The following is a 17,703-nucleotide window of genomic DNA, read 5'->3' on the forward strand; positions in this document are numbered from 1 at the left end:
TTCAAATAAAACTATTTAATACTATCTGTATAGGCATCAAGCACTTAGAGACTGTACTTTTGAATCAACTCCTTAGCCATAGCCTTGACGCCCGCCCATATTTCCTCACCGGAGGACTGAATGTAACTTTCAGGAAGAAGGAAACCATAACGGCCAGTATCTCCCATCTCTACTGTGTAGGCATACTTAATGCCTGAGTGGCCCTTGGCGTAGTCGTCAGCACCACCAGCCGCGGCATCTGTAACACGACAGCATTCATTGATTTCTAGAGACAAAGTCAAACAAATTGTAAAGTTACAATAAACTTCAGAGATGTCACTGGATTGTAAGGTACACGTTCATTTGCCTGAAATGCCAACTAAGAAAGCTGTCTTGATCAGAGTGGACAAGACTGATCACATTTACCTTAGAAACATACAATATCAATCACTTACACAAAACAACTGTGTCTTCTCCTACAGTGTAGCGATGTCCATGTGTATGGTAGATGGCGTTAGCAGCGACACGGCCGAGGTGATCCTAAAGAGGGAACGTAGCATTACATTTTCCTAATCTAGGTTTGACAGTTATTAAGTCCAACGTAGACACAACCAATATATTCAAACCGACATTGTAGTTGGAAAGTTACGAAAGAAAACTTGATATTATTAAAACATTGATAAAATAGGTATTTCATGGATATGATACATTATTAATGCGATAATATTACGATATTAGGAAAATTTGCATTTTATTTCATTTCTTTATTTTCCTTATGAACCTTTATTTACCTTAAATATGTTGTAATATATACAGTTTCCTTTACAAAACTTCTACATTCTTTGTAATTGTTGTCTTGAGAACTGATATCTTAATCTTATGGGAAATGTCACCACCTTGAGTATAAAAGTATTTTTGGGTTTGGTCAGTCTTATTAAGCTAGGCTTTTCATATTTTCTTTAGTACATAATCCTTAACAGAAAATTATACATCTGCTATTTACCGAAAAGCTCAAACCGCAGTGACTCTTCCGGTCAGTTCTGACACCGAGAACAATTTTTATTGTCCGAGAATTAAAACAAGGTGAGCACTTGCAATTAGTCCCGGTCAAAGCCATTAGCATGACGTAACAGTATTAGTGACGGGTTGAGTTGAAATATTTGGGCGTAAAACCCCAGCTTACGTTTGACCAATCAAAGTTTTGTCATTGATATTTGTATTTTGAGTTAATTTTTATTATCCAATCAAATTCTCGTCTTTTCGCGGACAGTCACGTTAAAGTGTCTCTAGTGCCCAAATTCATCACTTCTCTCTGGGACAGAATAAAGACCACAGTAAACTTAATCGGCTGTCTCCTCATATTTTACAGGTGAGCATTTTCTATTTTATTGTATCTAAAACATGTACATTATTTTATAAAGTTTGTAACGTTAGCCAATATGCATCAATACTTTTTAGTTATTTTGTATCACGTCTCAAGAAAATACAATAATATATTTGAAATGTTAAATGCATTATATTTGACATTGAATGAATTCAGATATGATTTTTATATATTTTTTAATGTAACTTACAATGACCGTATATAAGCGATCAGTCTACTGATTTTTTCCGTATTATCTGTTTTTATGCACATGTTGTGAATGAGGAATATTTAGCGAAAACTATATCAAATGCTTTGCAAAATTTATTTGTATATCACGGCATTGATTATGCATCAAATTAAATATTAGTAGTGTGCTACCTACTCTAAAAGTATAGCTGTTCAGAGTTATCGCCCTTTGGTTAAATGCTGCATCAGCAACTGTAAACATGGCAAGAGGTTTCAAAATATCCTTTATTCACAACTACAGATATTCTGTCCTTGTTCGACATGTATTTCCTTGTTCAGGTACCTGTTTGTTTTATGCGTAATTGATTATAACCTTCTGAACCTATGATTTATTCAAATCAACGCTTATTATATTTGAATACTGCTTTTCGCCCATTCACCTTTTACACATGCAGATTCTGATATCTGAAATAACCATTGCATTGTTAATAAGCTGCATATATAAATACTTGGGTTCAGAATGTTATTATATTTCTTGCCATACTTATTTTATGTGAATACATATTTTATAATCTGAAACTGAGGTACTGTCTTAGTGTCAGGTTTTGAATATTATAATACTTATGCTTTTGTTTGTGTACATATAACATTATCTTTGGAAATTGTCTTTTGTGAATCTAAAATCCTATTTTTCGAATACTTTATGAGCTTGAAACATTTTGTTAATCAGAAGTAAGCACATTCAAAAGTCAATTATTTCAAATTAAATAAACATTCACTATAAACATTTATTCTGTTAATGAGTTAAAATTAACTATTTTATCACAAGACAATTATTATGTTTTGTGTAATTCAAGATATTTACAATTCTCATTTTGTTATTTTGCTGAAGACTGAGGCATTAACAATACCTCTCACTGCAAGTGAACTCTACCACATCTAATTTCCCCCCATTTAAATATATTGATTATTCCCCTTTGTTCAAAGCTAAAGCCTTGACCTTTGAATTATTGTAAAGTCTCAAATTTAACAAGATCTTAACTTATGTTGGATTAATTTCAATGTAAATACAGCTCATTCATTTATTTTAATTCTACAATTGTAAATGTTCAAATAATCCTTATCATGTCCTTGTCCATTATTTGTAACTGACAATTAATCTCTATTAAGTCAATTGTCCATGTCCATCTTAATCTATAACTATGATGTTCTGTAATGATTTATATTTTGTATTATGACTTCTCTCTGGGACAGAATAAAGACCACAGTAAACTTAATCGGCTGTCTCCTCATATTTTACAGAAACTACATAAAATAAAGAACACCGAACACCAAAACGCGATAATATTACGATATTAGGGTTGTTCTAGCCCGCTAAAATAGTTACTTTTATATTATATAAAGGTAATATTGATCCTTATTCCATGGTGACACAAATGTAAGTGAAGAAACTTTGCGTTGCATGTCACAATTTGAATACATTGATTTACTCTACACTTAAAATACTTTGAAACCATCATGATAAAAATCCATGATTTTATTCCTTGGTGATATTGTTATATCTGGAGAGACTTGGTCAAGCATTATTGTTCTTTACAACGAGTCAATAAGTTTATTTATATGTTGCATTCGATCAATGAATTAACCTAATGACCGTAAGAATAATTGCGTTTCTGTTATTTGTATAGCGACTTAGCGATATCATACCAAATCAGCAGCATCAGGAGGGAGCTGAGCGGTATATCCCCAAGGATAAATCATGTACTGTCCGTAACTGTGGATATTTAGGTAGACTAAAGCGTGGGAAGCAACAGAGTCGATCGCATGCGCCATAGCCTGCGTTTCCGGTTCCGACAAAGCATGAGGTCCAGCGTAAGTCTCTTGACATTGGTCATAGCTTCCACCGTTTCCTGGAATTAAATTGTTTTTAAATATCATGACTGATCATTTTGGTAGTACCCTGTTTGGTTGGCTCCCCCCCCCCCCCTAAATATTTTGACAAATACACCGATTCTTCAATAACAATAATTATTATATTTTTCTTTATTATTATAAACTCGTGTCAATCATATACATTTTGTATAAGCATAGTTAGTATAATTCAACAATGCATCTTATAAAAGGATATAGATTCCAATGATGTGATGAATATCGATAAACTCTTCATTATACATCGCATTCAACTATTGAAGAGCCCATGTTAAAGTTAACGTTAACTCAAGAAAACTCCTTAAAGGCCCACTACCTTTCCGGAGCAAAATATAAAGGTTTTTTAAAAAACATTAATAACATCAGAAAATGCATACCGATGACCTAAAATAAGGTTACGACACCAAACATATGCAAGATTTCTTGCGTAATATATGAAAACAGTGGAGAGTCAATTCGCTGTTTTGCCGTCTGGCGCAGTGATAGTCAACTACCGTGCGGTATTTATGACGAAGGCGGGAAACATAATACGACCCGCGTTATGAAAATAAACATTTTATTTATTTTAATCAAAACGTTCAGAAGGTGATGATGAATGTAGTATTAACGGTAAGTTAATAATTCTGAAGACCCTACAAAATTATCGATCTTGTTTTACATTCCCATTTTAAGAATTAAAAGCCGTTTCGGTAAGGTAGTGGGCCTTTAACTTTATATTCGTCCTAGAAACTTATAGAAATGTTAAATTACCTTTGAGTAAGGAAATGTCCTAAATCTCTTTCATGTTTTTCTATGAGGAACTTAATTTACAGAGTTTCGTTTAAGATCAGCAATATTGATGGGACATTTATTCAGTACACACATTTTCTGGACCTGAATCCCTTTCTAACCAGTCTGTCCCGGTTACACAATCAGTTCCCAGTTTAATAGCCGCGAAAATCGATTTATTTCTCACCTGGATTCCAATGATGTCCGAAGTTCCTGTTGAGATCTACTCCCATCTCGTCCGAACCACATCTACCAAAAATTGAATGATGTGTTCCATAGCTACTCGCCATGTTCTTCCTCCACATACGATCCTGTAAAAAACAACTTTCTAGTCCTCATTTTGAACATGCTAATATTAATTTTAAGTGGTATTTTATCACGACTAAGGAGGAATTTCAATTTCCAAATATTTTATTGACAGAAAGATGTCAGTGTCAATTGGATTAGACATCAGGCGTAGCCTATCTTAGTCTTCTCCTGATATTGGTGGTACAAACAAATGATTATATAAAACATATATACATGGTGAGGTTTATGAAAATAAGGGGAGGCAACTCCTAGATGAGGTACGACATAACTTTTGATCATATTTATTGTAACTCCATAAATTAACAGTTAATTTTCATTTTTTTATATAATAACCAAATATTATCACATAATTCTAACTATACTTGATAGTATGTATATTTTGTGATATTGGTCCTATTCGCCACAACAGATACAGGCTATAAAGTCCACATGTGTTTAACACAATTAGCCATCCACTGATGGGCATCAAGAACCAATCTCACAGAATACACATATATTTGATTTGTGGAGTTACAACTATATTTGTAATTACTAGTGTTTACCCATAATTAGTTTCTTAGGAGTTACCCTACTTAAATATTTGATGATTTTAAAATAACACAAGAAAAGAAGAAGAATGATAATCATATTAACATATTAACAGAGAGACAATTCAACAAGAGATCCCAGAGGGATCTTGGCGCCCACCAAAGAATGATCTATGTCTGACAATGGAAAGAGGGATCTTTTCTCTGCTTTTCAAACTTTTGCAAACATACTACATATAAAATTTGAGACAGATCGCTTCAGTACTTTCTGAGAAATAGCAGTAACAAACTTCAACTATCAAAATCCAAGATGGCTCCTTGGCGGCCATCTTGTAAATCGATCGGTCCCAAATCGAAATATGCACAACTAGGGCCATAGAGGAACCTATATATGAAATTTGAGACAGATTCATTCAATACTTTCTGAGAAATAGTGATAACAAACTTTAACTATCAAATTCCAATATGGCAGCCTGGCGGCCATTTTGTTGACCGATCGATCCAAAAACGCATTATGCACAACAAGAGCCCTAGGGAAACCTACATATGAAATATGAGAAAGATCCCTTCAGTACTTTGTGAGAAATAGCGATAACAAACTTTAACTATCAAATTCCAAGATGGCAGCCTGGCGGCCATTTTGTTGACCGATCGATCCAAAAACGCATTATGCACAACAAGAGCCCTAGGGAAACCTACATATGAAATATGAGAAAGATCCCTTCAGTACTTTGTGAGAAATAGCGATATTAATCTTTAACTATCAAAATCCAAGATGGCTGCCTGGTGGCCATTTTGTTGACCGATCGATCCAAAAACGCATTATGCACAACTAGGGCCCTAGGGGAACCTACATATGAAATTTGAGAAAGATCCCTTCAGTACTTTCTGAGAAATAGCGATAACAAACTTTAAGTATTAAAATCCAAGATGGCTGCCTGGCGGCCATCTTGTTAACCGATTGGTCCCAAAATGCAATATGCACAACTAGGGCCCTAGGGGAACCTACATATGAAATTTGAGAAAGATCCCTTTAGTACTTTCTGAGAAATAGCGATAACAAACTTTAAGTATTAAAATCCAAGATGGCTGCCTGGCGGCCATCTTGTTAACCGATTGGTCCCAAAATGCAATATGCACAACTAGGGCCCTAGGGGAACCTACATATGAAATTTGAGAAAGATCCCTTCAGTACTTTCTGAGAAATAGCGATAACAAACTTTAAGTATTAAAATCCAAGATGGCTGCCTGGCGGCCATCTTGTTAACCGATTGGTCCCAAAATGCAATATGCACAACTAGGGCCCTAGGGGAACCTACATATGAAATTTGAGAAAGATCCCTTTAGTACTTTCTGAGAAATAGCGATAACAAACTTTAAGTATTAAAATCCAAGATGGCTGCCTGGCGGCCATCTTGTTAACCGATTGGTCCCAAAATGCAATATGCACAACTAGGGCCCTAGGGGAACCTACATATGAAATTTGAGAAAGATCCCTTCAGTACTTTCTGAGAAATAGCGATAACAAACTTTAAGTATCAAAATCCAAGATGGCTGCCTGGCGGCCATCTTGTTAACCGATTGGTCCCAAAATGCAATATGCACAACTAGGGCCCTAGGGGAACCTACATATGAAATTTGAGAAAGATCTCTTCAGTACTTTCTGAGAAATAGCGATAACAAACTTTAAGTATCAAAATCCAAGATGGCTGCCTGGCGGCCATCTTGTTAACCGATTGGTCCCAAAATGCAATATGCACAACTAGGGCCCTAGGGGAACCTACATATGAAATTTGAGAAAGATCCCTTCAGTGCTTTCTGAGAAATAGCGATAACAAGAATTGTTAACGGACGGACGGACGGAAGGACGGACGGACCACGGACAAAAAGCGATTTGAATAGCCCACCATCTGATGATGGTGGGCTCAAAAATTGAGTTTGGATAAGTCTCATTAGGCTGCCCATAGATTTATAACCAGAATCTGAAGTTGAAACCCAATAGTTCAGCTAGTGAGCTAGTGACTTGAATGCTAGTGGCATTTGTAGCTGGTGCCGTGATGGTTTAATTAATAATGATTTACCAGCGGCCTAAACTTTATTTTTGTGATATGCGAGTTGAACTGCTTAAACACTGTTTTACACCATATACCAAAATATTCTGTAAGTCGTACACGTTTGAAAAAAAAGACATGGTATCATGTTTTGGTCTTGCAAAAAGTTGGGGTTTTTTTTATCTTTGACCCCAAATCTTACACCCTAGTTAGGGAAATAACCCACCATTTTCTTTATAATAGTTCAAAAATAGTGTCATTGAATTGTATCATATGGCGTGATTGTATAAATTGTAGTTTATTTTACTACAGACATGAAAGGTACTTTTAGTCATTTTATTTTTAGATACTTGATTTAATTTCGCACTACTTACGCCACTTCTTGTGTATTCGTACCCGTCTGGGTTGACGAGAGGAACAAGGTAAAAGTCAAACTTGTCCAACAAGCTGGCGATGTCTGGGTCGTTATTGGGATTATTAGCCAGCTATAGCGAAGAAATGATACAGTATGTAGGTAAAGTTAAATTCGTCTAGTAGATTGGCTTTGTCTGATCATTATTAGGATAATTAGCCAGCTATATTCAACCGATAGGATAGTATTGAATAATACCCTTCCTGAAACGTATGTCTATTTAAAGATGCTCCACCGCTGACAAATGGTATTTTTTCACTATCAAAAACAGGAGCAGACGATTTAGTATTTTTCTTCAGTTACAAAAGTTACTTACTTAACACCTTTACCACCACTAAAAAGTTTGAGCTTCTAATTTTACTTCAAGTTAAAAATATAAAAAATAATTAATTGCATCCCGAAAAAATTCCGTGGCACTATATCCTATATGGAATGAAGTACTGATTGCGCACGCAACAAAGGCAAACTAAATTATTTTATGATATTTTTTGTGTTAATAAGACATATGTATACACGATTAAACACCAATCGTTGTTCAAATGATGAATATCATTTATGGTCTGTCGGCGGTGGAGCATCTTTAAACAATTTGTATTTAATAATCCTGACAGTATGGAAATAAAAAGCTTGAATATCAAGATTACTGCAATACGAAAGCCGATTGTGCTCATTTTTGAAGAAAAAAAATCGCGTAATTATGCAAAACTTTGGCGTTATTACGCGACATTTTTGGTGTTATTATGCGAAACTTATGTATATAATAACATTAATATCAAAATTATTCTATTTTTTATTTGAGAAGACGGATTATAAGTTTAAAACTTTTGTGTCTTATCCCATTTGTATATAATGTGCAAATAAAATATGTTTAAATCAAATCAAACTTTTAAACTATTAATATTTGTTTTATGGTGTTATACCACTCCGACTTTCATAATATATGATGCTAATGTCCTTATGTTATATATTATAAAATCATAATACCTGATCAATCATATAGAGAACCACGGCTGGAGCTATCCATTCCCGGGCGTGAATACCGCCATCCATAAATATACTCCTCTTGTGTGCTCCGCTGGAGGTTGTTCCCGTAGAAAACTGAAGTATATGACTTAATTATGCTAACTCTATAATTCATAATCAGGTACAATCTAGAATCCCTTTTTTCCTAATGGTAACTCAACATATAAAGATATATAAAGATGCAGTGCATTTGTTTTCTTTATCTACTTAGAGTGTAAATGTATGTGTTGACAAGTGTTCAGGCTGTATTTCCTACAATGGGGATCTATTTATGATTTTATTTTTCTTTCCATAGAGGATATTTAAAGTCTTCATCTGGTAATCTGCCATCCTTATTTCAACTAATCAGAGAGATAAAAAAAGTCGGAATTAAAAAAACAATGGATTTGTACAGGGTTAATGAAAAAGACAGGAAAGCACGAAGTAAGTTGTCCCGTAAAAGTTAGATGACAGCACACATATCTAATAACTTTTTAGACAAATGTTTAAACTAGTAAGATTTTCCATGCCAATATTTCACTTCTTAGGTAAACTTGAACATGAGTTCATCAAGTGCACATAACAAATGATTTGTAGTCATGGGGAATATTACTAAGGCCAAAAAATAATATGTCTGTTTAGGGTTACCCGACCGACCCTAATTTCTTACCCCCGACTTTTTTTTCCACTTTGTACGAAAAAAAATTAAAAGTCGGGATTTCGATCTTAGACTCCGGTTCCGGCCATTATTTTAGAGTGAAAAATCCTCTCGACCTTCCGACCCTATTTTTTGCCAATGTAACCCTAAACAGACTTTTTTGGTCTAATTGAAACGGTGGATACTACCTAAACAATTCATACAAGGATAGCAATTACGTACGCCTGCACTATTATTGATTTACGTCATTGTTTGAGGTGTCTGTGCATCCCTGCCGACCACGAGGTGGTTAGCGACCTACCCTGATGAGGTTGATAGATCTGCCCTGTAGCGAAGTCCCCAGCTTGTAGACGGTGGCGTGGCTGTTCGAAGCTGCGATGGCACTCAAGAATCCATTGATCTTAAAACAAAGGTTATGTTAGGTTAGGATTGGTTTTATATCAGACACCATTTTCATTTTATTTTCATAAAAATAAAGCAAATAAAAAAAAATACAAACAACCTCAATAGATGCTTACATGTACCGTATGACCCCCCAAATATGAAATAATGGACATTAAATCCTTGTTAGATCGGTGTCATTGGACTTGTGGAAACCCTGAGATAAATTTGACAAATGCGGGTAAAAGAGCTTTTGTAAATATTAATTGTTTGAAATAATATAAATTACTATATCATATGGCATTAGTGTTCATTGGAATCAAGATAACGAAATGTTATATATCTATTTTCTTTAAGACAGCGTATGTATGCTTGGCATAAAAGAATACATTTATAATGCTTCGGTAACGTTCCCTTCCGATTAGGCTTAGTACTCCCGGCACGATTTTGAGCCATTTTAGCCCGGTTCCCGGTTGGACACCGAACATGGCCGGCCGGTTGTCGGGGCTCTCAAGCATTATCGGGGAAGTGCCCGAAAGGTTTTAACTCGAAGTTAAAATCTCTCCGGTGTCCGTATATTTCCATAACCGGCCAAATATCCTTCACACATTGTTTAAGTATCGTCCGATATCCGGTCGGGAATCGAGCGGCAATCACACCGCCCGACATTCGGCCGGGCCTGGTACAACTATCGTTCATTATCCGTAAGATATCCGTAAGATATTCGTACAGTGTCCGGAGAATAGGCCGGACATCTTATGATAATCGGCTGATTAGTATTAGATGCTCGGTCGGTATTCACTGCTTCGTTGTCCCTTAAAAAATCTCTTTGGAAACAGACGCCGTGCGTACCGCACAGCCTCCTTTTTCTGTAAATGACATGCGACACATTTTTGACCGGTATTGTCCGATGTCGGGAAAACAGCCAAAACCAGCGGTGTACTCCCGATTACCCCATCGGCCGATCATTGTGATCCAAGCATAACTGTCAACGTGAACTGAAAATATTCACTGTAACTGAATTCGCTATGTAGATGGAACTATAAACAATAATAACCAAGATAAATCGAAACTTTACTGTATGCATTAAAACAATCTCATTAAATCATATCTTGATCTCCACGCCTCTCCATCGCCATTGACGGAACAGATTGGTATTAAATATTTCACTATTTATACAATAATACATTTACACACGGAACGTACTGTTGACTGCTATAGAGTCTATTTCAGGAAATGGTCGACATCCCTGTAGCTCTTCATAACATTAGTCGCTGTAGGTTTTGAGGATGAGATAAAGTTGTGATTAGTTTAAACAGACCTGTGCGTACGAGTGGTAGTGCTGCATACTGATCATCCCCGCGGCTCGTTCTTGGCGATCACTGGGTTTAGCTTCGTCTATGATGCTGGAAAACAAACACGCATCCATACTGCTGATGCCAGTTTGTGAAGTATTAAGAGATTAAGGGGACGCTTTATTAAGAAAATTAAACATCCTTGGTAACTTAAGCTTCCACTTTTCGGGGGGAACAGAATATCTCCTTCAGATTTTATTGCGTCGACCGTTAAATTCACTAACAGTATTCATCAACAAATGGCTTACAACTACCATATACAAAGTCATGTATCGTAATCGCGGGGTTGATTTTTTTTTACAATTTCTCGGATCCGATTCATCCGCAAATTACGTTAATATATTCTTTTGTGGATTCAAAAACACTTCTCTAATTAGGGCAACATAACGAATAAGCGGCTATACGCTGAGTCTTACGACTGAAGATCTTGGATCCAAACGCTAGTGTCAGCGCCTAGGAGTTTCAGATCATTGAGAACGTCAGTGATTTGATCAGGTGATACCTGGATGTCAAATGTTCCATTCTGGTGTTTTGGGTGGTGCCAGAAATCTAACTGGAAACAAGAGTAAGAAAATTATGAGCTAGAATTTCACTGCGCCAAGAGACTTTGGTAATGATAACCACATTAAAATGAACATAGCTTCAATGTCTTATTTCAAGATAGATTGTTCTAAATGCGTTACCCCGAATACCAGCAAGTAAAACTAGTACACAATCAACAATCTTACACAAATATTTATCCCATCATTAGAAGTCTTTAACATAACGTACTATGCTTGAGATATCTAGCCGCCATATTACTATATGATAGGATGTTAAATTATTTTAATTCAATCACAAGGAATAAAACCATTGCGTTCTCTGCTGAATCGACGAATCAAGAAAATTTAGGTCAAATTTCTGCCAATTTTCAATCTGGAATTAGAAATTGTTGACAACGGAAAGATATGAAAATTACGTTTAGCACCATACAGTATTGATAAAGAAATATTGTATTATCTAATTTATCAGAGCGAAAATGATCAGAAATTACAATCTTACATTGTACTTCTCTCCTAATGCTTCTATATTCTTGAAATTTTCCAGGAGATTTGGGAAGACCTTCAAAACCTGATGACTGAAGAAATAATCAAGGTAATTTGAATTCATAAGTCTACTTCAAATGTATATACTGCTAGAGAAGACAAAAGTACATTTTACATTGCCTGTTTTCATTATAGCGTTACCAATACTTTTTATGACAAAATAGACAACTTTAACACGACCAAAAGCGCTATTGAAGTTTAGAAGGAGAACTTCCAATCTTGTTTCATCTACGTAATTTATGACTTTATTTCCTTTGTGAAAAATTCTAAACAAACAATGTGGCTCATTACCAACAAACTTACCCATCATAACGTTTCTCTCTCGACTCCGGTCTACAGCTCACACAGCCGACTAATAGAGCCAGCAACAAAGTCTTCATAATTACCTAAATAAGAAGCAAACAGTCTTCATATTGATATTGACCTAAATTAGAGACGAACAGTCTACATAATGACCTAAATTAGAGACGAACACAGATCGCCATCAATGGTCAAAAGGTCAAATTCGGTAACATCAAGGAGACATCGATGGGTAGAGTCTAGGATATGTGATAAAATATGAGGAAACAGTAAAATACATGTTTATAACAGATACAGAGGAGAAATGAAAACATGGTTGTAACCTAAAGGGCGTCAAGGAGACAGAAGTTGCATGAACATGTCGAGTATATGCCCAAACTATCTTATTTAATTTAAAAATCCCATACACGAACCATCTTCATCCCAGAAGCAATGAAGTATATTTCAAAATTTTCCTTATCAATAAGTAAAGTACGAATTACATTTCTTAGAATAAAACTTGTTTATTTGCTTCCCTAAAAATACTTATTTTGTTTTACACATAAGTATTAAATAATATTTTGACATTTGACATTCAGTTTTTGCCACAGATTACACATACATGGGTCCAGAATCTTCATTTACAACTTTGAAAATCGCACACCGTAATAGAACGTGTTGAGTATAGAAGAGAAATGCACACAAGTGGCACCAAAGGGGGTATTGTATCGTATAACTACCATGTTCAATGTAGTAACGAGTGGTTGTTTCAATTTCATTATTCTACTGCCTTTGGGTGGGTTATCTGTTCCGTTGAAAACTCTGATGTTTTCATCGCAAAGTATATTCCTCGATACAAAGTTTCGTCTTTTTAGAGTCTTTCAATGCCAGTGATGCCTTGAGGGAAAATGATAGTTGATGGCAATCCAATTGGAATTTTGAAAAAAATGATCAAACGAAACCATCAATTAGGGCATTTTTCAGAAGCAACCAAATCATATTGTTATGTATTTTACAGACCAATGAATAGGCCCTCCTGGGCAATTGATAAATACATTGTAATTACCAATACATATCACACGGAATATGGCTTTATGAGGCGAACGTAGTAGCCCTTTCGGTCCATCAAAGATGTTAGGGGTCAAAGAACGCCCTTAAGGATTATCTTAATTCTGCTCGTGATAGATACCTCTTCTCAGGTCTTTCGAGATTTATCACATCCGTTGACAAGTATTAAAGATATTGAATTAAAATCGGTCTTCAGCTTCTAATAAGGTTTTGACACGATTTCTGAATTTTCATACAACTTCTCTTATTACCTAGTTATATGGTCTTTAGTGTCTCCACTGCTGACTTAAGGAATTCAAAAACGAAAAAGAAGCTTTATTTTGTAATTGTTTTCTTAAGAACTAATTTGTTTGTGTTCTTCCTTTATTAACCCCCTAATATGACATTTACGATTATGTTCTATGATCAATGAGAGTACCACTGCCCTGTGATGTGCTATCAACACCACGTCTCAAGATAAGCCATCTGTACATTTCTCTGGGCTTGTACATATTGTAGCTAGTTCGCTATGTAATTTTACGTCATCATATGCAAACGTACATTTTACATTTTAAGTTGTGTATTGTGTCCGTGAAATTTTACTTTGCGGATTCTAATATAACAAAATAAAATGTCTAATAATATGAACCACTTTATACCATGTGACGGCTATTCTTATATACTTAAAACACACAGTGTGAAAACGCTTATACATCGGGGATACCAATGTTTAGGCCAACAAAATAATTATGTCTGTTTAGGGTTACAATGGCCAAAAAATTGGGTCGGTAGGTCGTAAGGATTTTTTTATGAGATCTGAGATCGAAATCCCGACTTTTATTTTTTTCGTAGAAAAGTGGAAAAAAATAAGGGTCGGGGTAAAAAAAATAGGGTCGGTCGGGTAACCCTAAACAGACATTATTTTTTGGCCTTATCAAACGCCGCTTAAAATAGTCAACCGAAACAATTATATAAGATACAATTAAAATTCATAACAGGATTTAAATGAACTTGAAAAGCATAGGTCGTGTCTTACCGTCTCGTGAACCGGAGAGTCAAAGAGAGTTATGCAGTGGCGCTATCTTATCTTCGAGGACGTAATAACTTGTGGCTCACCCATCTGACCTATGGTAACGTGTGCAAAATATACACAACTCCAATCGTTCTGATAATATTCTTCAGTGTTGTTGAAAAGAGTTCCAATATTTTTTACATTTCGGGAAGCCTTTCTATGAACAAGTTCCTCGGAGTATTCTTACTGCAAATTTTTTTCTTCTGAACATATTTATTTTCTCACTTTCTCATTTCTGTCTCCAAAACTCACATGAAAATTATAATATTCTCGGAAAATAAACGAAGCTTATCATCAAATATGTTCCACATTCTTTACTTGTATCTAGTACCCAGTATTCCTTCCAATCATTTTATTTCAGTTGTTATTTTTCAGGCTTCGATTCTGGTTACTTTAAACAGTAAGCACCTTTAGCTCAATGACGAGTTAAAGAATCACTGCAACGATTTCAATAGTCGAGGACAATTCATAGTAGCAATTTAAAAACGTCCCAAGAATCCGGCAACTTTAGAATGATGAAACAAATTACAGATGAATAGCTTTAGAAGGGTTGCATGGTGTTTTAAAAGCACTGACAATCCCTTGGCGGCAAAAAACACAAAACAGTTTTATGGTGTACCTGAAAGTACTGATCATTTCTAAAAGGTAGGAGGGTCAAACAGCTGTATGGTACATGTAGTGGCAAAAAGATCCTCAAAACCACTGGTGATACCTCAACGGAAGCCGGGGATGTAAAAGCGCTGACAATTCCTAGAGTGGTAAAACAGCTGTGTGTCTCTCAACGAACGGATATAGTCTTGAAGGGCGAACAAATGTGCTGGGTTCCTAAAAGTACTAGTAAATTTAAGAAGGATAAAGCAGATGTATAATATCCTTAGAAGTACTCACAATAATTCGCTATAACTTTCCAAGATTTATCAAAATCCTCAGAAGGTGAACAAGTTAAATTTGATGGATAGAGTCAGTACCGTATGTAGGCCCAGTCCTGTTGTAGTGATACAGTCAATAAGTGTATTACCTATAAAACTGTAGTCTGTGTATCACCGTTTGTGCCATGGGCAAAATTAATGACTATTAGCATGTAAGGTTTAGTATAAGGAGCTGTATGATTGTTTTAACAAAAATCTAGTTATAGATTACGCCGTGGGTTGTTGTTTTCTAAGTGTTATTCGACTGGTGACTGATATGATCTATCAGTAACGTCAGATAGCGATCGAGAGAGAGATGTACAGCCGGAGGAGTGATGGCAATATCTAACGTAGACCAGGATATTACTTCGAGGATTAATTATTTACGCCAGAAATTATTTAGACCAATGTTATCCTGTAATCCTTTCATATAAGTTAAAATAACAGTCATGTTTAGCAAAGTAGGTCAACCGAATACATACAATTATATTCTTGAATTCGATTGAACCCTCGATTTGCTGTAGTTTTAATGTCTACATGTTGATGATGCTAAAAAATGTCAATGTTATATCAAATATTATTAAATACAAGTTTAATAACCATGTAAAAGTTTTAATCATCACTACCGACAATGTAAAAGTTTTAATCATCATTATCGACCATATAAAAGTTTTAATCATCACTACCGACAATGTAAAAGATTAAATCATCGCTATCGACCATGTAAGTATTAATCATCGCTACCGACCATATAAAAGTTTATATCATCACTACCGACCATGTAAAAGTTTTAATCATCACTACCGACCATGTAAAAGTTTTAATCATCACTACCGACCATGTAAAAGTTTTTATCATCACTACCGACCATGTAAAAGTTTTTAATCATCACTACCGACCATGTAAAAGTTTTTATCATCACTACCGACCATTAAAAGTTTTAATCATCACTACCGACCATGTAAAAGTTTTTAATCATCGCTACCGACCATGTTAAAGTTTATATCATCACTACCGACCATGTTAAAGTTTTAATCATCACTATCGACCATGTAAAAGTTTATATCATCACTACCGACCATGTAAAAGTTTATAGCATCACTACCGACCATGTAAAAGTTTTTATCATCACTGCCGAGTATGTTAAAGTTTTAATCATCACTACCGACCATGTAAAAGTTTATATCATCACTACCGACCACGTAAAAGTTTCATATCGTCACTACCGTCCACGTAAAAAGTTTTAATCATCACTACCGACCATGTAAAGTTTTAATCATCACTACCGACCATGTAAAAGTTTTAATCATCACACTAACCATGTAAAAGTTTATATCATCACTACCGACCATTTAAAAGTATTAATCATCATTACCGAAATGTAATTTTTTAATCATCACTACCGACCATGTAAGTTTTAATCATCACTACTGACCATGTAAAAGTTTATATCATCACTACCGACCATGTAAAAGTTTTTAATCATCACTACCGACCATGTAAAAGTTTTAATCATCACTACCGACCATGTAAAAGTTTATATCATCACTACCGACCATGTAAAAGTTTTAATCATCACTACCGACCATGTAAAAGTTTTTATCATCACTACCGACCATGTAAAAGTTTTAATCATCACTACCGACCATGTAAAAGTTTATAATCATCACTACCGACCATGTAAAAGTTTTAATCATCACTACCGACCATGTAAAAGTTTTAATCATCACTACAAACCATGTAAAAGTTTATATCATCACTACCGACCATTAAAAGTTTTAATCATCATTACCGATCATGTAAATTTTTTAATCATCACTACCGACCATGTAAAAGTTTATATCATCACTACCGACCATGTAAAAGTTTATATCATCACTACCGACCATGTAAAAGTTTATATCATCACTACCGACCATGTAAAAGTTTTTATCATCACTACCGACCATGTAAAAGTTTATAATCATCACTACCGACCATTTAAAAGTTTTAATCATCATTACCGATCATGTAATTTTTTAATCATCACTACCGACCATGTAAAAGTTTTAATCATTGCTACCGACCATGTAAAAGTTTTATCATCACTACCGACATGTAAAGTTTTAATCATCACTACCGACCATGTAAAAGTTTTAATCATCACTACCGACCATGTAAAAGTTTTTAATCATCACTACCGACCATGTAAAAGTTTTTAATCATCACTACCGACCATGTAAATTTTTAATCATCACTACCGACATGTAAGACCGACCATGTAAAAGTTTTAATCATCACTACCGACCATGTAAAAGTTTTATCATCACTACGACCATGTAAAAGTTTATATCATCACTACCGACCATGTAAAAGTTTTAATCATCACTACCGACCATGTAAAAGTTTA

At 35.1% G+C, this 17,703-nt stretch overlaps 1 protein-coding gene across 1 annotated transcript; it reads right to left on the reverse strand.

The window, feature by feature from the left end:
• LOC138315994 (carboxypeptidase B-like) lies at nucleotides 1–14,484 on the reverse strand. The gene is made up of 12 exons (XM_069257450.1): nucleotides 14,371–14,484; nucleotides 12,312–12,394; nucleotides 11,965–12,040; nucleotides 11,340–11,476; nucleotides 10,890–10,974; nucleotides 9,489–9,587; nucleotides 8,512–8,625; nucleotides 7,490–7,600; nucleotides 4,416–4,539; nucleotides 3,239–3,441; nucleotides 435–519; nucleotides 1–238 (listed from the first exon to the last, which is right to left on the reverse strand). Exons 2-12 carry the CDS (start codon nucleotides 12,386–12,388, stop codon nucleotides 45–47), a joined length of 1,305 nt encoding a protein of 434 aa, XP_069113551.1. The 5' UTR covers nucleotides 12,389–12,394; nucleotides 14,371–14,484; the 3' UTR covers nucleotides 1–44.
• Between the last annotated feature and the right edge of the window lie 3,219 nt (nucleotides 14,485–17,703).

This window comes from Argopecten irradians, chromosome 2 (genome assembly GCF_041381155.1).
Source record: "Argopecten irradians isolate NY chromosome 2, Ai_NY, whole genome shotgun sequence".
In the NCBI taxonomy this organism is placed as follows: Eukaryota; Metazoa; Mollusca; class Bivalvia; order Pectinida; family Pectinidae; genus Argopecten; species Argopecten irradians.